Consider the following 13,707-nt stretch of genomic DNA (forward strand, 5'->3'; position numbering starts at 1 on the left):
ACTGAAGTCATTTACTACTTTAGCAAAGTAAGTTTTAATATAATGATATTACCTAGTGGCTTCTATTTGTTTCCATTAAGTATGAGGCAGAATTGTGATCTAGAGACTGGGAAGCAGGGCATGAAGAACAGAGGAGAAAAGGTATGAAAGAGTCACTGTAGAGCAGGGAGAGCAACCACCTAGAGAAATGTAAGAAGGCAGTGTTGAGTGCCCACCTGATGTCTGTAGTCATGAATTTATAGTGATACCAACATGCTAGGTTATGTGATTTCTTTAGCAATATTCAGGCATAAAGAAATTATGTTAATTAATTAGGCTTATCAAGGGTTGAGATTGTGCCAAGGAAACTAAAAGTACTAATAAAAGAATGACTAAAATGATGAGCCATGGGATAAAGGCTATACTCAGAGGAAAGCAAACATCAAAGGGTGCTGATAAAGAAAAGGGTAGAGATCAATGGATTAGACGTTTCAGTGAGGTTGGGGTATTTAAAAAGTACCCCTTGTTCCTTCTGCTTAAAGTGTTCTTCCTACAGATCACCACATGGTTGTTCCCTCACCTGCTTCATCTTTACAAAAGATGTTACTTTTCCAAGGAGGCCTTCCCTGACCAATCTTTTCAAAATCACAACTGCCTAACCCCACCCCAACATTCTCTGTCAGCCTTTTCTGATTTATTTTTCTCCATGGAAAACAGATATCATTATCTCTTCTACTGTATATAAATATTATTGACTATCGTCAGCCCAAACACTAGAATGTATTCCATGAAGATAAAGATTTTGACTGTTTTCTTCTCTGCTGCATCATCCCTAGCATATAGAATAGTTTCTGGTACATAGTAAGAACTCAAAAAATACGTGTGAATGAACTGATTACTGAACCAATAAATCAGTCCCTTAGTTTTGAAAGGGCAAAATAATTAAACTGGAGGTGAATGGTTCCTCAAAGGGCTCCCCTAAGGATTCTATGATCCTGTAATTTAAAATTCCTTTTTCAGTATTTTCTAATACATCAAGAGGCAGGCAGACAAGCAAACTCTGGTTAACAGTTAATACTGAAAACAAACGTCACTCAGTTATCAACATTAACTCCTAAAATTTTACTAAAAGCAATAATATATACATTTAAAAAAACAATCAAACTTCTTTCTAATATCAAGCATGTATTATTTATTTTCAACATCAGGGGCGTGAAATATTCTTCTCAAATTAGAAGTCTTAGGGAGAAAAATCAACAATACATACTAGATCAACTTCTGCAAATGCACTCCCAAATATAATTTTCAGAGTAGCACTAGCCAAAAAGACCTGTTGTACCTCAAAAATTACTCTGCTTAGCTAAAAGAACTTAATTTTTCTGTATAAGCTAAAAACAGCAGCTTAGCGTATTTCCCCTAGTATCAAAGTCATACATTTCTACAATGTAATCACAAACACCAACAATTACAGTAATGTTCATAAATGTGTTAACAATAAATATTCTGAGTTTCCTTAAAAAAATATTTAAGCCCAGTTTATTTTCACATTGCATTTGAATCCATTTATATGTCCAAAGCACCAATAAAATGCCTTGAACTGAAGATGGCACTTTTTGATGGGAGGAAAAGTTATAAACATGCATCATAAACCAGGTTATTTAATAAAGTTGTAATATTTAGTTTATTAATCAAAATCAACGTTTTCAAGACGAACATTAAATGTTTATCTTGTAGGATCTCTCCTATAGGAAACTTGAAAAGCTTTGTACTCACTTCCAGATTTTCACCATCTGAACTTTCTTTTGTTTTAGATGCAGGAGGAGGGGAAGACACTGGAGGAAGAGGGCTGGTTATAATTTGGGAGCTGAAAAAATAATAGGAGATATCACTGATATGTAAAATATTCTTTCTGTAAGAGAAGATACACATTTTTAGCATAGTTCACCTCAGTTGTGTCTGGTTAAAGCACTACTTCCTAAAGTGTGTTCTGTGCAGCACTAGAGTCACGTTATGTTCTGGAAAAAGAGGCTGCATAGTCAAAGAATATGGGTAATAGCCTCTTAGAGATATATGTGCAAGTTTGCATGTATTAAAGTTTCTGATAAATACTATAGTTTTTTTTTTTAAAGTACATTTTACTTTAAGCCAATATCTTCCAAACATATTTGGCCACAAGACAACCCCTACCTTTTTTAACCTTTTTAGAAAACATACATATTAGTGACCAGCAGACCATAATTTGGGAAATACTGGGTTATAGTTTACAACGTATCATGAAATTTTAAATAGACTTCCAATAAAACGTTCTAGGGGGCATATGTAAGATGAAGTTAAATAAGCATCACTAGAGACTGAAGGCCTCCAATGTACAGTGGAAGAAAATGTAAGGGGTCTCTTCTCATAAAAACAGAAAAACACAAAGCAGCCTACATAAGAAAAAATGTTTTTTTTCCTGTTTCTCAGTTCTCCTGCAAATGAAAAACAGAAGATAAAAAAAGCATTGTCATTAAGAAAAATTCAGAAATATAACCTCGAACTCACCTGATAATCGAAATAATTGTACTAATTCAGATAATCTGAATTCTAGACCTCCTTCTGTCATTGACAAATCTCATGACCTTCACAAAACAACTTTGTATCACTTAGCCTCAGATTTCTTACCCAAATGTTCCTATTTATCTCAAATTTTAAGATTTTATGAAAAGCAAAATGGCAAAGTAGAAAGAACAAGGGCTATGGAGTCAACTCTACCTAATTTGCAAAATAAAAAACTTTGGGCAATTTATTTAACTTCTCCTTAAGTCCTTCATATCTAAATTAGGGATATGAATACCTACCTCAGAGGATTACTAATAACAGGTTTAATATATGTGGACCATCTTTGGTGTCTGCTACAGAGGTGGGAGTTCTTAATTGTTATTACTGTTAATAGCTTACTTTCAATTCAACTAATAGGTTGTTTTAACTACTGAAGAGGTGAAAAACAGTCAATAAAAAATACAACTTTACAAAAAAATATTTAAGTCCACTAACTTGCCTCGTCTCTTTTTTTTTTTTTTTTGCATGAATAGCAATAATATCTGACACCAAGCACCATGTGTCAGACACTTTTCTAAATGCTTTATGTATTAACTCATTTAATCTTTCATCCTTAAAGGTTACTATTGCTATATCCCCGTTTTTAAGATGAGAAACTGGGGCCACACAGAGAATATTTAATTTACACAAGTTTACACAGCTAGTAAGTGGCAGAGTCAAGATTTTAACTAAGGAATTCTGACTCCATAGCTTGCAAAACACTGTCCTAATATACTAATATAGTGGTTTGTGTTCTGTGAGTGCACATGCCATATTCATTGGTAAAACTTCCAACTTAGGGTTTGGTACATCTGGGGAAAAAGAAAAGAAGACAATTTGAAAAGGTGGAAAACTATCAGATTTGAAAATAATTCCTCCCTGGACATCCGTACCTATCTATTTCTGCAGAATTTATTCCAGAACTCGACACACTCTCTGACACTGAACCCTGACTATCCTTCTTGGTTGGTTCTAATCCATTCTTTATGTCATCAAAATTTTCATATTTGAGAGCTTGGACCAGCTGTAATAGGTACATCAACAAATCCTGGAAAACAAACAAACAAAAAATAAGCTAATATTAGAAAAAATGCAATATGATTATAGACAAGTTACGTCTAATTATTCCTAAATATCAAGCTAACAATTTACTTTTATCTACCACTTATCAGCCGTGTTACCTTGGGCAGATTACTAGGTTTCTTAACCTCTTGGTGCCTCACTGGGTCCTCACCTTTAAAATGGCCATAATCATATAAACCTTAGAGATTGAGTTGTGAGGATTAAATCAATTAATAGAAAAAAGTCACAGAATAGTGCCTGGCACAGAGTAAGTGACCAGTAAATGTCTTGTTTAAAATGGTATCCCACTGACATGTACACACTGCAATATTTAAAATAGATAACCAACAAGGACCCACTGTATAGCACAGGGAACTCTGCTCAATATTCTGTAATAACCTAAATGGGAAAAGAACTTGAAAAAGAAAAGATACACGTATATGTATAACTGAATCACTTTGCTGTACACCTGAAACTAACACAACATTGTTAATCAAATATGCTCCAATGTAAAATAAAAAATTTAAAAAAAATAGTATCTCAAAATCAAGGCGAAAAATGAAAACAAAGAAAAAAGATTGAGATGGTTCATATAAAATGGAGAAATTAACAAAGGTTCCTTTTTTCAGCAATAGATCAGATAACAGCATTTTAGGTCTAAGATTACATAAGAAATTCCAAATTTTCAAGTTTTTGAAGAGTTTCTGTTTCATAATCTTTTCTGGTTGGGATTTTTTTAAATATTACTTTTTTTTTTTTTAAAGAGAATTTGGAGTTTGAAGAGTTCAGAGTTTAGAGAATTTAGAGTTTAGAGAATTTGGGTTGCTTCTTAAATGGAAAATACAAAGAAACAGACATTTTAACACTCTTGTTTAAAGGAAATGTTTACTTTCCTGCCAACTACCTATAATGGCTTGAAGAAAACAAATTTCTAAACCTAAATTTCTCATTCTTCTCCTGACAATCGAGATAATTTGGACTAAAAAAGCATCAACAAAGTAGTTTTTACCTTTCTGAGTTTTCCCTTAACGTAAAAAGACTCTAGGTTTAATCTTCAGAATGGAAGTATTTCCTATCTTACTCTATAAATGTAGTTCTTAGCCCTTCCCAATGACTACTAAGAAAACTCCAAAAATTTTGCTTTTAAAAATAATTACAGAGGGGAGGGGGCAAGATGGCGGAAGAGTAAGACGCGGAAATCACCTTCCTTCCCACAGATACATTAGACATACATCTACACGTGGAACTGCTCCTACAGAACACCCACTGAACGCTGGCAGAAGACGTCAGACCTCCCAAAAGGCAAGAAACTCCCCATGTACTTGGGTAGGGCAAAAGAAAAAAGAAATAACAGAGACAAAAGAATAGGGACGGGACCTGCACCAGTGGGAGGGAGCTGTGAAGGAGGAAAGGTTTCCATACACTAGGAAGCCCCTTCGCGGGCGGAGACTGCAGGGGGCAGAGGGGGAAAGCTTCGGAGCCACGGAGGAGAGCGCATCCACAGGGGTGTGGAGGGCAAAGCGGAGAGATTCCCGCACAGAGGCTCGGCGCCGAGCAGCACTCACCAGCCCGAGAGGCTTGTCTGCTCACCCGCCAGGGCGGGCGGGGGCTGGGAGCTGAGGCTCGGGCTTCGGTCAGATTGCAAGGAGAGGACTGGGGTTGGCTGCGCGAACACAGCCTGAAGGGGGGTAGTGCGCCACAGCTAGCCGGGAGGGAGTCCGGGAAAAAGTCTGCAGCTGCCGAAGAGGCAAGAGACTTTTTTCTTGCCTCTTTGTTTCGCGGTGCGCGAGGAGAGGGGATTCACAGCGCCGCCTAAACGAGCTCCAGAGACGGGCGCATCCGCGGCTATCAGCGCGGACCCCAGAGATGGGCATGAGACGCTAAGGCTGCTGCTGCCGTGACCAAGAAGCCTGTGTGCGAGCACAGGTCACTATCCACACCGCCCCTCAAGGGAGCCTGTGCAACCCGCCACGGCCAGGCTCCCGTGATCCGGGGACAACTTCCCCGGGAGAACGCATGGCGCGCCTCCGGCTGCTGCAACGTTACACCGGCCTCTGCCGCCGCAGGCACGCCCCGCATCCGTATCCTTCCCTCCGCCCCCCTCCCCTGCCTGAGTGAGCCAGAGCCCCTGAAGCAGCTGCTCCTTTAACCCCGTCCTGTGTGAGCGAAGAACAGACGCCCTCAGGCGACCTACACGCAGAGGCGGGTCCAAATCCAAAGCTGAACACTGGGAGCTGTACGAACAAAGAGGAGAAAGGGAAATTTCTCCCAGCAGCCTCAGAAGCAGCGGATTAAAGCTCCACAAACAACTTGATGTACCTGCATCTGTGGAATACCTGAATAGACAACGAATCATCCCATATTCAGGAGGTGGACTTTGGGAGCAGGATATATTAATTTTTCCCCCTTTGCTTTTTTTGTGAGTGTATATGTGTATGCTTCTGGGTGAGATTTTGTCTGTATAGCTTTGCTTTCACCATTTGTCCTAGGGTTCGGTCCATTCGTTTTTTCTTTTTTTACTTAAAAATTTTTTTTTTCTTAATAAATGTTTTCTTAATAATTTTTTCCTTATTTTCTGTTTCTAAAAATTAAAAAAATTTTTTTCTTAATAAGTTTTTTCATATTTTTTATTAAAAAAATTTTTTTTCTTAATAATTTTTTTCTTATTTTTTATTATAATAGCTTTTTTTTTTTTAAATTTATTTTATCCTCTTTCTTTCTTTCTAGTTTTTCTCCCTTTTATTCTGAGCCGTGTGGATGAAAGGCTCTTGGTGCTCCAGCCAGGCATCAGGGCTGTGCCTCTGAGGTGGGAGAGCCAACTTCAGGACACTGGTCCACAAGAGACCTCCCAGCTCCACGTAATACCAAACGGCGAAAATCTCTCACAGATCTCCATCTCAACATCAAGACCCAGCTTCACTCAACGACCAGCAAGCTACAGTGCTGGACACCCTATGCCAAACAACTAGCAAGACAGGAACACAGCCCCATCCATTAGCAGAGAGGCTGCCTAAAATCATGATAAGGCCACAGACACCCCAAAACACACCACCAGATGTGGACGTGCCCATCAGAAAGACAAGATCCAGCCTCATCCACCAGAACACAGGCACTAGTCCCCTCCACCAGGAAGCCTACACAACCCACTGAACCAACCTTAGCCACTGGGGACAGATACCAAAAACAATGGGAACTACGAACCTGCAGCCTGTGAAAAGGAGACCCCAAACACAGTAAGATAAGCAAAATGAGAAGACAGAAAAACACACAGCAGATGAAGGAGGAGGGTCAAAACACACCAGACCTAAAAAATGAAGAGGAAATAGGTAGTCTACCTGAAAAAGAATTCAGAATTATGATAGTAAAGATGATCCAAAATCTTGGAAATAGAATAGACAAAATGCAAGAAACATTTAACAAGGACGTAGAAGAACTAAAGAGGAACCAAGCAACGATGAAAAACACAGTAAATGAAATTAAAAATACTCTAGACAGGATCAATAGCAGAATAACTGAGGCAGAAGAACAGATAAGTGACCTGGAAGATAAAATAGTGGAAATAACTACTGCAGAGCAGAATAAAGAAAAAAGAATGAAAAGAACTGAGGACAGTCTCAGAGACCTCTGGGACAACATTAAACACACCAACATTCGAATTATAGGGGTCCCAGAAGAAGAAGAGAAAAAGAAAGGGACTGAGAAAATATTTGAAGAGATTATAGTTGAAAACTTCCCTAATATGGGAAAGGAAATAGTTAATCAAGTCCTGGAAGCACAGAGAGTCCCATACAGGATAAATCCAAGGAGAAACACACCAAGACACATATTAATCAAACTATCAAAAATTAAATATAAAGAAAACATATTAAAAGCAGCAAGGGAAAAACAACAAATAACACACAGGGGAATCCCCATAAGGTTAACAGCTGATCTTTCAGCAGAAACTCTGCAAGCCAGAAGGGAGTGGCAGGATATACTTAAAGTGATGAAGGAGAAAAACCTACAACCAAGATTACTCTACCCAGCAAGGATCTCATTCAGATTAGATGGAGAAATTAAAACCTTTACTGACAAGCAAAAGCTGAGAGAGTTCAGCACCACCAAAGCAGCTTTACAACAAATGCTAAAGGAACTTCTCTAGGCAAGAAACACAAGAGAAGGAAAACAGCTACAATAACAAACCCAAAACATTTAAGAAAATGGGAATAGGAACATACATATCGATAATTACCTTAAATGTAAATGCATTAAATGCTCCCACTAAAAGACACAGACTGGCTGAATGGATACAAAAACAAGACCCATATATATGCTGTCTACAAGAGACCCACTTCAGACCTAGAGACACATACAGACTGAAAGTGAGGGGATGGAAAAAGATATTCCATGCAAATGGAAATCAAAAGAAAGCTGGAGTAGCAATTCTCATATCAGACAAAATAGACTTTAAAATAAAGAAGGTTACAAGAGACAAAGAAGGACACTATATAATGATCAAGGGATCAATCCAAGAGGAAGGTATAACAATTGTAAATATTTATGCACCCAACATAGGAGCACCTCAGTACATAAGGCAAATACTAACAGCCATAAAAGGGGAAATCGACAGCAACACAATCATAGTAGGGGACTTTAACACCCCACTTTCACCAATGGACAGATCATCCAAAATGAAAATAAATAAGGAAACACAAGCTTTAAATGATACATTAAACAAGATGTACTTAATTGATATTTATAGGACATTCCACCCAAAAACAACAGAATACACATTTTTCTCAAGTGCTCATGGAACATTCTCCAAGATAGATCATATCTTGGGTCACAAATCAAGCCTTGGTAAATTTAAGAAAATTGAAATCGTATCAAGTATCTTTTCTGACCACAACGCTATGAGACTAGATATCAATTACAGGAAAAGATCTGTAAAAAATACAAACACATGGAGGCTACACAATACACTACTTAATAACGAAGTGATCACTGAAGAAATCAAAGGGGAAATCAAAAAACACCTAGAAACAAAGGACAATGGAGACACGACGACCCAAAACCTATGGGATGCAGCAAAAGCAGTTCTAAGAGGGAAGTTTATAGCAATACAAGCCTACATCAAGAAACAGGAAACATCTTGAATAAACAACCTAACCTTGCACCTAAAGCAATTAGAGAAAGAAGAACAAAAAAACCCCAAAGCTAGCAGAAGGAAAGAAATCATAAAGATCAGATCAGAAATAAATGAAAAAGAAATGAAGGAGACAATTGCAAAGATCAATAAAACTAAAAGCTGGTTCTTTGACAAGATAAACAAAATTGATAAACCATTAGACAGACTCATCAAGAGAAAAAGGGAGAAGACTCAAATCAATAGAATTAGAAATGAAAAAGAAGAAGTAACCACTGACACTGCAGAAATACAAACGATCATGAGAGATTACTACAAGCAACTCTATGCCGATAAAATGGACAACCTGGAAGAAATGGACAAGTTCTTAGAAATGCACAACCTGCTGAGACTGAACCAGGAAGAAATAGAAAATATGAACAGATCAATCACAAGCACTGAAATTGAAACTGTGATTAAAAATCTTCCAACAAACAAAAGCCCAGGACCAGGTGACTTCACAGGCGAATTCTATCAAACATTTAGAGAAGAGCTAACACCTATCCTTCTCAAACTCTTCCAAAATATTGCAGAGGGAGGAACACTCCCAAACTCATTCTATGAGGCCACCATCACCCTGATACCAAAACCAGACAAAGATGTCACAAAGAAAGAAAACTACAGGCCAATATCACTGATGAACATAGATGCAAAAATCCTCAACAAAATACTAGCAAACAGAATCCAACAGCACATTAAAAGGATCATACACCATGATCAAGTGGGGTTTATTCCAGGAATGCAAGGATTCTTCAATATACGCAAATCAATCAACGTGATACATCATATTAACAAACTGAAGGAGAAAAACCATATGATCATCTCAATAGATGCAGAAAAAGCTTTCGACAAAATTCAACACCCATTTATGATAAAAGCCCTGCAGAAAGTAGGCATAGAGGGAACTTTCCTCAACATAATAAAGGCCATATATGACAAACCCACAGCCAACATTGTCCTCAATGGTGAAAAACTGAAACCATTTCCACTAAGATCAGGAACAAGACAAGGTTGCCCACTCTCACCACTATTATTCAACATAGTTTTGGAAGTGTTAGCCACAGCAATCAGAGAAGGAAAAGAAATAAAAGGAATACAAATCGGAAAAGAAGAAGTAAAGCTGTCACTGTTTGCAGATGACATGATACTATACATAGAGAATCATAAAGATGCTACCAGAAAACTACTAGAGGTAATCAGTGATTTTGGTAACGTAGCAGGATACAAAATTAATGCACAGAAATCTCTTGCATTCCTATACACTAATGATGAAAAATCTGAAAGTGAAATTAAGAAAACACTCCCGTTTACCACTGCAACAAAAAGAATAAAATATCTAGGAATAAACCTACCTAAGGAGACAAAAGACCTGTATGCAGAAAATTATAGGACACTGATGAAAGAAATTAAAGATGATACAAATAGATGGAGAGATATACCATGTTCTTGGATTGGAAGAATCAACATTGTGAAAATGACTCTACTACCCAAAGCAATCTACAGATTCAATGCAATCCCTATCAAACTACCACTGGCATTTTTCACAGAACTAGAACAAAAAATTTCACAATTTGTATGGAAACACAAAAGACCCCGAATAGCCAAAGCAATCTTGAGAACGAAAAATGGAGCTGGAGGAATCAGGCACCCTGACTTCAGACTATATTACAAAGCTACAGTAATCAAGACAGTTTGGTACTGGCACAAAAACAGAAATATAGATCAATGGAACAGGATAGAAAGCCCAGAGATAAACCCACGCACATATGGTCACCTTATCTTTGATAAAGGAGGCAAAAATATACAATGGAGAAAAGACAGCCTCTTCAATAAGTGGTGCTGGGAAAACTGGACAGGTACATGTAAAAGTATGAAATTAGAACACTCCCTGACACCATACACAAAAATAAACTCAAAATGGATTAAAGACCTAAGTGTAAGGCCAGACACTATCAAACTCTTAGAGGAAAACATAGGCAGAACACTCTATGACATAAATCACAGCAAGATCCTTTTTGACCCAGCTCCTAGAGAAATGGAAATAAAAACAAAAATAAACAAATGGGACCTAATGAAACTTCAAAGCTTTTGCACAGCAAAGGAAACCATAAGCAAGATGAAAAGACAACCCTCAGAATGGGAGAAAATATTTGCAAATGAAGCAACTGACAAAGGATTAATCTCCAAGATTTACAAGCAGCACATGCAGCTCAATAACAAAAAAACAAACAACCCAATCCAAAAATGGGCAGAAGACCTAAATAGACATTTCTCCAAAGAAGATATACAGATTGCCAACAGACACATGAAAGAATGCTCAACATCATTAATCATTAGAGAAATGCAAATCAAAACTACAATGAGATATCATCTCACACCAGTCAGAATGGCCATCATCAAAAAATCTAGAAACAATAAATGCTGGAGAGGGTGTGGAGAAAAGGGAACACTCTTGCACTGTTGGTGGGAATGTAAATTGATACAGCCACTATGGAGAACAGTATGGAGGTTCCTTAAAAAACTAAAAATAGAACTACCATACGACCCAGCAATCCCACTACTGGGCATATACCCTGAGAAAACCATAATTCAAAAAGAGTCATGTACCAAAATGTTCATTGCAGCTCTATTTACAATAGCCAGGACATGGAAGCAACCTAAGTGTCCATCATCGGATGAATGGATAAAGAAGATGTGGCACATATATACAATGGAATATTACTCAGCCATAAAAAGAAATGAAATGGAGGTATTTGTAGTGAGGTGGATGGAGTTAGAGTCTGTCATACAGAGTGAAGTAAGTCAGAAAGAGAAAAACAAATACAATATGCTAACACATATATATGGAATCTAAGGAAAAAAGAAAAAAAAAGGTCATGAAGAACCTAGTGGCAAGACGGGAATAAAGACACAGACCTACTAGAGAATGGACTTGAGGATATGGGGAGGGGGAGGGGTAAGATGTGACAGGGTGAGAGAGTGGCATGGACATATATACACTACCAAATGTAAAATAGATAGCTAGTGGGAAGCAGCCGCATAGCACAGGGAGATCAGCTCGGTGCTTTGTGACCACCTAGAGGGGTGGGATAGGGAGGGTGGGAGGGAGGGAGACGGCAAGAGGGAAGAGATATGGGAACATATTTATATGTATAACTGATTTACTTTGTTATAAAGCAGAAACTAACACACCATTGTTAAGCAATTATACTCCAATCAAGATGTTTAAAAAAAATAAATAAAAAATAAAATAATAATTACAGGGCTTCCCTGGTGGTGCAGTGGTTAAGAATCCACCTGCCAATGCAGGGGAAACAGGTTCGAGCCCTGGCCTGGGAAGATCCCACATGTCACGGAGCAACTAAGCCCGTGCGCCACAACTACTGAGCCTGAGCTCTAGAGCCCGTGAGCCACAACTACTGAGTTCACGTGCCACAACTACTGAAGCCTGCGTGCCTAGAGCCCGTGCTCCACAACAAGAGAAGCCACCGCAATGAGAAGCCCGCACACCGCAACAAAGAGTAGCCCCTGCTCACCGCAACTAAAGAAAGCCCGCGGGCAGCAACGAAGACCCAACACAGCCAAAAATAAATTAATTAATTAATTAAAGAAACAAAACAAAACAAAAAATAATTACAAATTGAAGAAACTCACAGAACTCAAAAAAAAAATTAAAGCATCTATTGTCTTCCAGTTCCAATTGCCACTCAGGCACTCAAAACTCATAATTAGATAATTTGAGACTTTGTGGCTATCAGTTCAATTTCAGTCACCTTTCCTTAAGCCCAGAAACCAGGTTAAATCCCTTGTAAATATTTCATGGACCACTCTTTCCTTTCATGTCTGTAACAACTATAGCATTTGTAATTACTTGTTTATTTACTCTTTGTCATTTCCACTATTTTATAAATTCCATGAGGACAAACTACTTCCCAACAACGTATTTTCCCTTACTTAAACCAAAATATATTCTTTTCATAATTTTTTCTTATATTGACAGTCAACGTTTCTTATAATTACGAAAAGCAATATACATGATTTTACCATTAAATACCATTTTTTCTCAAAAAATTAAATGAAAGGTTAACTGGCTTATTTATTCTTACTCAAATATATCAGTATCAGTGGCCAGGGAAATCAAATGACTGTATCAAAGCACCTCTATAGTGTTCTGTTTCTAAAAACAATTTTTAATTGGATCAATAAATGTTTGATTTTCTATTTTTTTATTTGAGATTTATGGCATCTAACAGCTAGGTATGCTTATATGCTTATTTTAAGAAACAAAATTACATAACAGAAAATAGATTAATCAAGTATCCTTCTTAGGAGGTATACGTAATTCAGTTTCACTGCTAGCCTCGCATGCTTCGGAAATGCTGCTGAATGTATCACCTAGTGTGTTTTCCGAAGTATAGAAAAGACTTACTACATGAAATCAAAAATGCTGCATTGTTATTAAATTTCCCAGGAAGGAGAAATTTGGAAGAAAACTCCTCTTTTTAAGTCATTCATCACAATCTGATTGTGTTAGTCATCTGGTATTCTGTATTCAAACTACATTTTCCTTCATTTGTATGAAAATGAATTAATTTCAGTAGTAAGTGCAAAGTCTGTTTGCTCATTAAACAGGCACATCTTGGAAAATATAAAATTCCTCCAAGCATGAAGGACATAAGCATAGAAGTAGAACAAAGCAAACAAACAAAAAATCATATTTCTATCTCAGGCAATTCAGTAAAAATTTCCCAAGAGCTATGAAATACTATCTAGATAGCAATCACCATTCTTCTCAAGAACAAGTTAATTCTAATGCTTCAGAATATAAATGCAACGTTCCCTGTCAAAATCACTCCCATTTCTTATTGAATTAAGCGTAACTCTTCATATAGACATTTACAGTTAGACAGTTACAGTTAGATACA

General features: G+C 37.4%; 1 protein-coding gene across 1 annotated transcript in view; it reads right to left on the minus strand.

Moving 5' to 3' along the window:
- Positions 1–13,707, minus strand: part of PIK3C3 (phosphatidylinositol 3-kinase catalytic subunit type 3) — a 160,264-nt gene that overhangs the window by 70,856 nt on the left and 75,701 nt on the right. The window contains exons 11-12 of the mRNA XM_061169001.1: positions 3,450–3,604; positions 1,753–1,843 (exon numbers count right to left, since the gene is read on the minus strand). Of these exons, the coding sequence (XP_061024984.1) occupies positions 1,753–1,843; positions 3,450–3,604 (246 nt within the window). The remainder of the gene's footprint in view (positions 1–1,752; positions 1,844–3,449; positions 3,605–13,707) is intronic.

The sequence above is a fragment of the Eubalaena glacialis genome, chromosome 15 (assembly GCF_028564815.1).
Source record: "Eubalaena glacialis isolate mEubGla1 chromosome 15, mEubGla1.1.hap2.+ XY, whole genome shotgun sequence".
Lineage (NCBI taxonomy): Eukaryota > Metazoa > Chordata > Mammalia > Artiodactyla > Balaenidae > Eubalaena > Eubalaena glacialis.